Source organism: Theropithecus gelada, chromosome 5 (genome assembly GCF_003255815.1).
Source record: "Theropithecus gelada isolate Dixy chromosome 5, Tgel_1.0, whole genome shotgun sequence".
In the NCBI taxonomy this organism is placed as follows: domain Eukaryota; kingdom Metazoa; phylum Chordata; class Mammalia; order Primates; family Cercopithecidae; genus Theropithecus; species Theropithecus gelada.
This window is the reverse complement of record NC_037672.1, coordinates 143,897,281-143,909,802: the sequence shown is the minus strand read 5'-3', so window position 1 is coordinate 143,909,802 and position 12,522 is coordinate 143,897,281. Positions and strand designations below refer to the sequence as shown.

Below are 12,522 nucleotides of genomic sequence, written 5' to 3'. Positions count from 1 at the left end.
TCACAGTGGAGTGTGTTAAGGTGATGCTGAAATTGGAAAATAAACTCATGAGAATAGAATGAGAGTCTTACTGGTGTGGGGGATGGGTGGAGCCCAGTTACAGATTGTCACAGTCATCATTGAATGTATAATGTAAACTTACTTGGAAATAATTTAGTAACTTGTGACAGCAAATCAGATGTTAGAATGAAAGTGTGGTTATGGTAGATATGCTTGTACTCCAGATAGAATCGATTTATGGTTAGTAGAATGATTCGTGTGAGCAATATTGCTGACTCATTCTCCTACAATCCGTGACAGGAGACAAGGAACAAAAGCCTAACTTTCCAGCACTTCTGTATTTTAGAAGTAACAAGTGGCAAGCCTCACTTTCTTGCCCCATATATATGAGGGAATGAGCAAGAAGGCTCACTTCCTTGCACTCATTCTGAGAGGAGAGATGGCATGATTGGCCAAGATTAACAGGATGATATTTATTTAGTGTAAATACAAAACCCTGAGTTTCAGGTAAAAATGCAAAACGAATAAGGACAGATGCAGGGAGATTCTCTTAAAGAGACCTTGAGTATTTAGCGAACCACAATTCAAAATTGAATTGTCTGTGGGGCCAGGACAGGAGGCATTTGTGGTGGGTTCTGACTGCAAGAGTGGCTGAGGAAGAGGAGAATGAATGACTTAGCTAGATGGATAAATTGGCTTCAGGTCACGGGGTCATGGATGCCTGGCTCAGCGTTTTCCTATCAATCCTGTGGACAAAAGGGCAATGAAGAAAAACATTGAGAATGCAAGGCCACGAAAGAAATGAAAGTGGCAAATTCGAGCCCCTTGGGTTATGTGAAAATGCCTAAAAGCGAGCTAACTTCTGAAAGCAACCCTGCTTGAAAAGCCTCCGCTGTCTGGGGGCCCCGCCCGGCCATCAGTAAGCTCCGCCTCTCGCCAGACTCCGCCCCCAAGCCCGAAGAGTCTGGGAGCTGCCCCAATCCCAAGGCCCGGTTTAGCCTAACCCCACCCCCGGTCGTCCCGCCTTGCCTCTCTTGTTGCCCTGGAGATGCTTTCGGCGTCCCCTCTCTCCGCGCCGGCGCAGCCAGGCCTCAGAATCACTTACAGAGGAGGGGGCGGCGCCGACGCCCAGCACCTGCCGCCGGTGGGGGACTCACTTCAGTGGAAGGGAAAACTGGAGTTGTTTCCCTGGGCGAGTGCACCGAGGTTCGTGACGGCAGGGGCGAAGCTGGGACAGGACCTCCTCAGTTCCTTGGAGAGGCGGCCTGTTCTTCAGGCAGCCCCTTCCCTGACCCCCTACAGCCCTTCCTCCATCAGTCTTTCTCAAGCTTCCTGAGTCCAGGCCCTCGCCACATACCTCAAGAAACTAATTGAAAGAGTAGTAGGGAAAGGCGCCAGTTCCTCTTGTTCCCCAGTTCACCTGACCCTCTGAGGGAAGTGAAAAACTATGCATAGGATAAGTCCTTTAGTCCTGTTGAGAACTAGGTGGGAACAGAAAGGGAACTGAGATGCTCTCGGTTTTTGGCAAAGATAACTCTATCTTGTAAATTTGAGAGAGCAAATGGTAATCCCTAATGTCACATTTGTATTGAAATACATCAATACATATACATATTTCAGATGTTTTGGCATTTCACTGATTTAGTGATTAGTTTCTCCTATAGGATCTATACTTGGGGGTTTTCTTTAAAAGTTCATCTAAACTTAGATGGCAGGAACTTAGTATTTGTTATAAGAGTGAATCTTATTCCATGACTTGGGGCGGGGAGAGGAGTTACATTACTGACTGATTTTAAACTTCTTTTCTTCTTTGCTATTATTCTTTGCTTCCTGATTTTCAGGCTGAAGTCTATAAGCCTGGAGAGACCATCAGCAGTAATCTGCAAATGTAAGTCAAGTGAAATATGGATTGCCTTCAGACTCTTTTCCTGCTTGATTTTGTGATTTAGCCATCAATGTCAGTTGGTAGGAAATGTGTTTTCTATTTATTTTACATAACAACCTATCTAATTACTCACGAGAGAGTGCCAGAAGTATCAAGAAATTATGATACCAGGAATAAACATTATTAGTGACTCTTCATAAATTTATTTATTTTTTACTTAGGGAGCATAGTGATGTTTCTTCTGTAGTTTTTGTTAAACTTTCGTAGTAAAAGAGCTTGTGATAATAGGAAAAGTTTTAATTCTTATGAATGATTTTCAGTAAAATCATATTTGTTTTGAACTTGTGATGATGTACAATAAACTCGCTTACTGTGCTTTACTGGCTTTATTTCTCTCATCTCAGTTTTTACTCCAAAGTGACTGAACCCTGGAGACACTGGTCAGCCTCAGACATAGTCATTCTCCAAGTAGCCTCTGTGTACACAGTAGTAGGCCTCCCTCCTTTGTGTTTCCTGATAAAGGCATCTCTGGGGATAGAGGGAAGGAGGGTTACTCTTTGAAGAATTTTACTTGGGGGCCAAAAATTTAAACTCACACCATGGGACACATTCAGCCTGACCTAGCACTCTCAAACCTTTCATCCTGTATTTCTCCATTCTCATTTGTCTTTGCATGTGGGGGCCAAACTTAGAGATTGTAACTGTGATACAAGAGCCAACCAGCAGATCAAAGGGTGCACCAAATCTCTTCTGAATACCAACAGTGGAATGGCTTCAGGCGGCCTTTTGATCTTTGTCTCAGCACCCGATGGTGCCACACTGCAGCACTGCCCACTTGCTGGCACTGGGGAGGTGCCTCTGGGTCCTCCTAAGAAGCTGATTGAGCCTGAGCTCCTGGGGCTAAGCTCATTCTGGTGCCAGCCAAAGAGGTATCTTTCATTCTTCTTCTTTCTTACTCACCTGAACCTGAGCAATTTCCTTTCCTGCAGTCACACCTATCTTGTGTGTTTTCCCCTGAGATGTTGATCTAGGAGAACCCTAAGGAGGTGCCATAACTGATGGCGATGTGCTCCATTTATGCTACAGGCCTGGGTCAGTCACCTCATAGCACTAGTCCCATTCTTCATTGTTGAGTCTAGGCTGGAGCTCACATGGAAACTGAGAATGCTGTCTGACCAACACCAGGAAAATGATGCAACTCATATTAACAAAGACCAAAAGGCTTTCTTTACAGGTATTTAATTTAATGTAAGTACCGCAAACCCTGCTTGAACTTATAAGGCATAAAAGATGGCAATTACTTAGATAAGAAAGTAATTTGTTACAGGACCCCTTTAAATATTTGGTGCATTCAAAATATTAACTGTGTCATAAAATTCAGATCACACATTATCTGTTTTGTAAAACAAAATACCTTATGTGGCCATGTATTGATTCTGAGAAACAAAATTCCCTTTCCCGATAGGCATTGGCAAGGCAGGATGTGGGGTTCAGAAACAAGGAGAAAGCCTGTTCAACTTCCACCCTCACTCTAAGCTTAAACTTTCCAACATAGTTTGATTGAGCGACATTTTTTCCAACATCCTTTTTTTTTTTCCACTTTATCATTCAGCTCTGATAACTTTTTTCCACTTTATCATTCAGCTCTGACCACCCCCCATTCAGAGTTTGTGCCTTGAGGCTTGCCAGCAGGGCTTGCAGTACTTACATTAAACTAAATTTAAGAGTAAAGGTGCTCCTGCTGCTAATGTTCTCAGATCAGAGGAGAGCAAAATGAAGGAACTGGCAGCTGAAACTTTAATGGTAGGAAACGTTGACTCAGAGTTTGGAGAGAAAAAAAAAAGCGCAGTTGATCTGTATGACAAAGAAGACATACCCCTCTCCATGTATGTCATTTGCATTTGGTTTCTATTCGATCTCAAGTAAACATCAAAAAGGATAAATTTTATATAACATGCTGGTATGCCAACTTTGGTGAGGAGTTATACTCACCTGGATGAGCTATGTTGACTGGATCAGCACCTCTGGGGGCTGCTCTCTTTTATCTGTCTACAAATAGCTGGATATTCTTAGTATTCAAGGAAATTGCAAGCACTGTTCCTCATTTTGAACCTCCTTAGCGAACTCTTCAAAGATGCCTGCAATTATGAAGAGATTGCCCTGGCCCCAGTGCCCACTGCATAATGCTTTGGCAAGTCAAGTGGGGCTTTTAGAAAAGAGTCTAAAATTTATAGATGATGGAATGCCCCCAAATAAGGCAAACTTAGTTGTTTTCCTCTCTCCCTTTTGAAATTTACTAGGGCTACACTGGTCTGGGTTAAGAACTTAGATCATTCAGATGTTCACTGTAACATTGGAAGACTCTGAACTCTGTGGAACAGTCTTCATAGCTCCTCTGAAGTAAGCTCTTGGGAGGCCCGTTTGGGGAGCTTTGGTGTCCCTTCAAACCTCACATGAGTCATAACTTCTTACCATATGCTCTGTATGATGTCGCCATTTAGTAAGTTCTTGTTATTCCAGTAACTCAACTATTTAATGTAACATCTAATCAGAAAAATAGATTTTTAAAATTTAAAACATTGTCATTATGTTATGAAGTTATGAAGGGTAATATAGTATGTTTCTAATGTTTAGTCTGTAGGAGAGGACTAACATTTGCTGTTTAGATTATGCACTTTAAATCTACAACTGCATAAAAATAAGTGGGCATTTTGTTTCATAGATCGTATCACACCTTGATAAGCTGGTAGTACTGGGATTCTATTATATTTAAAATAAACCACTGATCTCCATTAGAATTCTCTTTAATTATGTAAAAAATGATTTTTAGGCCAGGGTAATAATCTTTTTCAGTAACACGAAGTTGTCTGTTTACACTGAATTTCAGAAGATTTTCTCTCGTCTTAGTGCTTCTCCACCCCCACCTCCACCATGGCTTTGTAGCACTAGAGGAATATTGGGTCTCAGCCATCCACAGGTGGTTCTATTTCAGGTTTGACTACATCTCTCCTTCTCTACTCCTACCTAAGACACCACCCTCTCTCCCCTGTATTTCACAGGAGATTTTGAGCTGGCCTCTCTGCTGTCTACCCTTTCCCCTACTACAGTCTAACCTGAAAGAAAAAGTCAGAGTGATCCTTTCAGGATGAAAGTCAGATCGTGTCAATTCTATGCCCTGTATCCTCCAGTGGATTCTTACCTCAATGAGAATAAAAGCCAGTTTTTACAGTAACCCTCAAGACATTGCACTGTTAGGACACCCAACAAAATTCTCTGTAATGTCTTTGAGCTTGTCTCCTGTTTTTATTCATCCCTTTGCCATTGGTGAGCATTTGGGTAGTTTCTAGTTCCCTGCTTTGTTTCCCAGTAGAGAATCTTATCAACATCTGAGGTTCTATGTATTTTGCTTATTTGTGTATTGTCTTTCTCCCTATTTACCCCCATACTGCAAAGTCTGCGAGATCAGAGACTTTTGTCTTTTTCTTCACTGCTGTATCTTTGGCACCTGGAACAGTGTCTGGCACCAAAAAGGAGCTCACTAAATATCTGCTGAATATATTCAAGGCCCAGATTTTATTGTGATTTTCCCTGGGTCACACAGGTAGTAATGCTGAAGATAAGCTGTTTAAAACCTAAAACAAGTCTTTCAGTTGCTTGGTGAAGCTAAGAGTACAGGTCAAACCGGTAGACATAGAGGGGGTGGGATCAGGAGCCCCTGGCCTTTTGGATGCCTCTCTATTTAACAGAAGCATGGGTTCTTTTGCATCTGAGAGCCCTTGCACCATGTAACAGTTTTTCTATTCTAAGTTCACAGACACCATGTCCACATGTCCCTTTGGAGTAAGATTTAGATAACTTGATTTTATAGACTTGCCTTGCTAATTGCTCACCACTGTGGCACAGTGCATTTTCCAAAAAGGGCTGCAACAGTATCTCCCATGCCATATTCTTTTCTTACAATGAAACTTTGACACTCCCCTATCAATAGGTGGTTCTGTGTTCATTTGCCTTGAATCTGGGTGAACTTGTTATTACAGCAGAAGTGGATGCTATGTGACTTCCAAGGGTAGACCCTAAAAGGGGATAAAGCTTCTGCCTGCCTATTCTCTAAAATACTTGCCTTTGGAGCCTGGAGCTGCTACATAAGAAGTCTTAGGTTGCCATGATGTGAAGAAGCCTATGCCACATGAGGAGACCACATGTATGAGTTCTAGCAGATAGCCCCAGTTGAGTCCCAGCTAAGAGTTAGCATCAACCACTAGAAAAGTGAGTGAAGACACTTCAAGGTGATTCCTGTCCCCTATCATTGGGTTACTACAGCTTCTGAGTTTTCTCTGCAGAGGCTCCTGTCATCATGGAGGAGAAAAAATCCATGCCTATCATACCCTGTCCTTATTCCTGACCCATGTAAAGTGTGAGATAAAGTTGTTTTAAACAACTTTTTAAAAACAGCACATTTTGAAGTGATTCATTATATTGTTATGGCTGTGTGCTTTCTCAGGGCAGCTGTCTCCTTGTTGAGAATTGTTCTTATCATCTATCACATCTAAGGGAAAGCCTTTATTTGCGAGCTATAAGGCTTTTAGAAAACAGCAAGTATGAGCAATTTTCAATTATTGATAATAACAGGAAAGCAACACATAAACATTGGAAATCCGTAGCTATCCTAAAAATCTTTATTCTTTAATTGCAATCATGTCCCTTACAAAACTCTTACCAAATATGCCAACTGAACCATCAATGCTTTTATCATATTTTCTTCTTATCTACTTTGTGGTGAAGATACAGACAAATAATAAATTGGCCAAAAAGCAGACAATGGAGGAAAATAATGAGAGAAGCAACCTACAGAATCCACTCACTGAGCATCATTCCTGAATAACACAGCTATAGCATTACATGTAGACATTCTCAACTAAGATGACAGACTGTGAATCTCTAATAATGTCTTAAAGGATCCTTCAAAAGATTTATTCTTTAAAATACAATTTCTACTTATTTCTTTTTGTAGTCCGAAATGACCACCCTGCCCCCACTGCCCATGACACGCCCGAAGCTTACAGCCTTAGCCAGACAGAAGCTGCCTTGCTCCTCCAGAAAAATTCCAAGGTACATGCCCCTGGTTTTTACTTATTTTCCTACAGAATGAATTTTCTGTAGTAAGAAATGTCAATAATGTATCTCAGAAAATAAAATCATTTCAAGAGAGGAGAAACATACCTTGTTATATTGAGAATATTGAAATCTGTTGTTTCAAAAGGATTTATGAACCACATTCAAATACTGCAAATTATTTATTAATCTAGTTGTTATTTCATCATTTTATTTCCTATTGCAATTATATCATGGTTCCCATAGAGTTTTGGAGATAAGTTTCCTGTTTTAAATGTGTGTGGAGAACAGAAAGCAGAAGCTTTGGGAATGAAAGGTGTAAAACTTTTTTCTTTTTAAGGCAGAGTCTTACTCTGTCACCTAGGCTGGAGTGCAGTGGTGTGATCTTAGCTCACTGCAACCTCTGCCTCCTGGGTTCAAGCGATTATCGTACCTCAACCTCCTGAGTAGCTGGGACCACAGGCATGCATCACTATGCCCAGCTAATTTTTTGTATCTTTAGTAGAGACAGGTTTTGCCATGTTGGCCAGGCTGGTCTGGAACTCCTGGCCTCAAATGATTCACCCACCTTGGCCTCCCAAAATGCTGGGATTGTAGGGATGAGCCACCATGCCCGGACTGAAAGGTGTAATGCTTTTAATCTATAAGGTCCCAAGGGCTGACTTATGTTTAGGAAGAAGGAGGGTAGAGCCTTACTTGTAGGGTAGATTGGAGGGCATGAATCAGCTCCTGAAATGATGCTGGGACCTGAAAATGCATCATCAAACTGCTGCTGCCCAAGAGTGACTGCTGAGCTACTCAAAGTGTCACTGAGGAAATGCAGGACAGAGAAACTGATACATTTTGTCATAATTATGAATATTAACTGATTGTGCTATTTTGAAATTGCCATTTATAATTCTATTGACTTTTTGTAATACACATATTATTTACCAATATAAATAGTTTGCATACATAGGTTTATTTTCTTTATATGCCTACTTTTCCATTCCTGCAAGGTATAATGATCAAAGTATTAGGAGTCTTCTTTGTTCTCATGCCTCATTTTTAGTATTTCTTCTAGGAAAAACCAAAGCCCCCAGACCAAAATAAATACATTCAGCTAAACTAACATAAAAATTCTTTTAAAATAGCAAATCAAAATTTTCTTTTCCTATAGCAGATAAATCTTTCAATGAATGTATAATTCATGTGTGTATACTATAATATATATACATATTTTTTGTTTTACTTTTGAATAATGTAAAATATTTATGAAGTCTGAAAAAGCTTATTCTTTCTGTCTTTTTAAAGGATTTAATTTATCTTTTGTTTTCAAGGTGAGCAAAAGCATAGCCAAATCTCATATCCGTAGGATAGGATGAGTTTTAAAGAAAACTTTTTCTTGTATTCATTTCATTGAAGAAAAAGATTTTTATCATACCCCCTAAAGGCAAAGTTTGTATCAACATTCTTTAATAGCTTCTGAATAAAACACTGATATTGGTTTAGTTCCATATCATCATAGTTATGAGAAGTTGATAGCATGCTGATTTTTAAAGGTGCAAATGGGTGTGAAGAATGAATGCACTACAAGTATAATATATTTTCAATAAGGGCTTCTTAAAATCATATCACACCTTGAACCTTTAGTAATTTGAGTTTTATGTGTGATTTAAAAAACTGTTCAAAGAGCATTTCAGGACAAAATTGAGTAATGTTTGGAACAAATTCATGTTATATATTTGAATCAAACAGGTGTTCTGGGCTCTGGATTCTGTGCCAAACAGTATATAACTTCAGCAGTTGGAAAGTTACACCACGAAAAAATGTGAGCAAAATAGAAGATCTTATAAGCTTTGAGGAGAAGACTCTTAAGTAGAAAGTGAATTATTTCAAGGTGTTGGTGTTTTATTTGTTTACATACTGGGTTTAATATTCTTCCTTATCATTTTCCATTCAGGAAAGATAAAATTTTGAAATGATCAGCCAATGACCTAACTCTATAGCTATTGCATTTATTATATATGGTATTATACCCTGAACATTTCTATTCTCCTAGTGGCATTTTACATGTTTGGTAGCTTTTCAACTTGATAAGGTGGTGCTTTATTATTTCTTTCTGTTTCATTTAGGTCTCAATTGATCAAAGAAAAAGATGACATAGATCATTATCTAGAGGTGAATTTCAAAGGATTGTCAAAAGAGGAGGTTGCTGCGTAAGTACAACCTTTAGAGGTACTTTAATATAAAGTTTGTTTCTTTTGTCTTGATTCTTTATTGAAATTTCAATTTTCCTGTGTAATATACTTTTTCATTGGAACATGGCATTTAAAAATTAAAGCTCATATTAAATAGTGATAAGTCATGTCTATTGATCTCACACATATCAAAGTCTTTAATTTTATGGCTCTCAAAATTCCCATATTTACCAAGATATTATACTATCACATTTGCAATATTTAGTTAAGTCTGTGCTATTAATTGCTTGTTAACCTTCGTTTTAAGATGTGTTGTCTCCGTGGGAAAGAAAAAAGCTTTAAGAAAAAGATTTATATATCTTTTCTCCTGGTGATTAAAGAAAAAGAAACACCTTACTAATGTACTAATATGTCTCCTTTTCCACCCAAGCGCTCACAAAGAGAGCAAATGGATCATAGTTTATTGGTTAATTTTTAAATAATTCTAAATTGTCTAGATTTATTTTTTTTAGATGAACAATGCAAACTTTGACATTTTATCACCAGTTGGAGTCTAATTTATAGGATGAATAAAAGCAGTACAAAAATCAATGTAAGTTAGTGAGAAATGAATAGAAACCTAGAACAATAGCTAAACAGGTTTAATATTTCTTACCTATACTTAGTGGCTCTGTTATCAGATCTTTTCATGTAAGTATTGAAAAATGGAAATCTTATAAATCTACACTTATCTTATGGAATTCATTAATTGTTTCAATTAAAATATTTTATGCAACAAATGTTCTTAAAAGATTCTCTCTATTAATATTGTCTCATGCTATGGGATTCTACTGAAAGAGTGTTGCTAATGATATTTTGGTGTGGGTTTCATATATTCTGAAGTTCTACGTCTCTTGGTGTTTTCCATTTTATCAGATATTATCTTTGTCAATTTGCATATAACATGGAAAAAAGTCATTTATTCTGTCAATGACTACTTTATAGAATGACAAAATTTTACAGTAGTTGTAATCACTCACTTCTGCAGAGCTCTATAGACTACCCTGTATATGGTATGTGGGATTTTTGGTTAAATGCTATTCTGATGATTAATTCTTTAACTTTCCGTGATAACCTGTTACATAAAATTAAAGGTCAATATTGTATGACAGTACAACTACTTCTTAAAAGAAAAATATATGTATGCCATATTTGGATTCTGATTTAAATATTATATCCAAATAGTTTTAATTGCCTTAAGAATTGGAATTAAATTAAAAGCTAAACATGCTACACGTAATTTCAACAAACTAGAAGTCCATATACTAAAAGTCTACTGACATTTAAGCTTTCAGTGCAGGCTGAAGAAAAATTTTATCTAAGACAATGCAAAATAGGCTATAGTGATGAGTATTCTCTTAATATTATTTTTCCACTAAAGGTACTGCCAAATTGATTTCAAACTCATCATTAAACTATTTGCAACAGTAACACTGGATAATTCTCAGTTCTTACTACAGTATTCTCCTTAAAGTTTCCTTCACTTCAGTGCTTTCTTAGACCAAAGATCTTTCTGTAAGATAGTGGATGCAAATCATTAGTATGGAGATAGCTTGTACACAGGTCATTATTGTGCTTTTGATTGATATACATTCCAGACCTTGCCCTAGACAGACTAATTGAATAGCATAAAAAGGAGAAAATTGATGAATGATTTCAGCATCTCCCAGCAATGCCCAGCAGGTGCCGTGAAGAATTACGTGTAGTCTGTTAGCCAAGGAATTACTGCATAAAACTCTTTATAGCCATTCAACCCTTAAAAGATAACTTGATCAACAAACATTTATTAAGTACTCACTTTATATCTAATACTAGGTTTTTCGCAGTGGGAGAGACAATGATATTTTATTGTAAAATACTTGGCCGCATCCTGGAACCTTAACATCTACTTGAGACAATAAGACCTATGAGCAGGAGACAAATATGAAATGATTAAGTGCCAACTGCACTGTGAGGTGCAGCCTAGAGGTCAAGAAACAATCAGAGAAGACTAAGACAATAGGATAGAACTTCTCAAGGAAGATAGATTTTGAGTTTGGCTCCCTGTCTGGTAGCATTATAAAATTATCTAACTAGAAAGTCATAGATCTTCAGTATATGAAAATGTAATGGGTAGAAATGGAAGAATCAAATCAGGCAACAACAATGTCTAAGATATATCCTCAAATCCCTCTCTCTACTGACTTATTCATGTCTTTAAGATGGTGATCAATATATTTGTGTATACTCATTAATACAAATGACGTACACTGGCTTTGATACCCATAGTACACATATGCTCTGTGTCTAGTTTCAAAATAACCCCTCATCATGTACCTCAAAATATACCAACCTACTTATGTATAAACTCACACGCTCTGACTTTCTTCCCAATGCGATGGGTGGAGAGTTCCTACTGTCATCTAAGTATGGTCCCTCTGCTGTGCTTCCTCTTATCCCCTCTTACCTGCTCCCAAGACTTCCTCCTGCAGTTAAATTAGTTTTTCTCCTACACCATCAATTTCTCCATTTTCATTGGATCAGTCTCACTGGTATTCATTTCTACTCAAACATTTTTCTTGACATTATCCCCTTCCAGGTTCTACCCCATTTTTCTGTACCCAAGACAGCAAACAAAAGTGCTGTCTTAATATTTTCACGTTTCATTTTTGCCTCAGTTGACTCTAAATAGGTTTCCAGCCCCCATACTTACTGAAATGCCTCTTTAAGGTCACCCATGACCTCTAGTTTTATCACATCTAATAGTTATGTTTCTGTTCCCAGCTTTGTTGATGTCTTCACAGCATTTGACCGAGTTGAACGCTCTCATCTTCTTGAACATTGTGTGCTTGTGACTTTCGGGATGCCATTTTCTATGGTTTTCCTCCATACTGGAACACTTCAGTCTTCTTTGCAGGCTGGTTTTCTCTTTCCAAACTCTCAGTGGTGAGGTGTCCAAAGGCTGGGTCCTAGGTGCACTTCAGTCATACTCTCAACCTGGACCCAGTCTTACAGCTTTAAACATTAGCAATAACCCGATGGCTACTTAATTTATAAATCCAGCACTGACCTCTCTACCAAGCTGAAAGTTTTTAGATCCAATTGCCTCCTTGATGTGTCTACTTGGATATATCACAGACATTCCAAGGTTAATATAACCCAAAACTGGACTCTTGCTTCACCCCTACTCCTCTCCTATCCGCAATATTCTTCCCACAGCCTTTCCTCAATTCAGCAAATATCATCAAGGCAGCCTTGAGTTTTACCTTGCTTACTGCTACTCCCCTCTAATCCATCAGTATGCCCAATCAGATACAACTCCAAAAT

At 38.3% G+C, this 12,522-nt stretch overlaps 1 protein-coding gene across 4 annotated transcripts in view; it reads left to right on the top strand.

Annotated features, from left to right (window-relative positions):
* Nucleotides 1-1,027: 1,027 nt before the first annotated feature.
* Nucleotides 1,028-12,522, top strand: part of TTC29 (tetratricopeptide repeat domain 29) — a 252,624-nt gene continuing 241,129 nt past the window's right edge. For 2 of the 4 annotated variants that reach the window (XM_025385535.1, XM_025385532.1), the window contains exons 1-4: nucleotides 1,028-1,206; nucleotides 1,842-1,888; nucleotides 6,897-6,994; nucleotides 9,112-9,195. In XM_025385535.1, coding sequence (XP_025241320.1) covers nucleotides 6,903-6,994; nucleotides 9,112-9,195 — 176 coding nt within the window. In that variant the 5' untranslated portion in view covers nucleotides 1,028-1,206; nucleotides 1,842-1,888; nucleotides 6,897-6,902. Of the gene's footprint in view, nucleotides 1,207-1,841; nucleotides 1,889-2,577; nucleotides 2,815-4,185; nucleotides 4,286-6,896; nucleotides 6,995-9,111; nucleotides 9,196-12,522 lie in introns of those variants that run through there. The other 2 variants (XM_025385533.1, XM_025385534.1) reach the window with 2 other exon arrangements.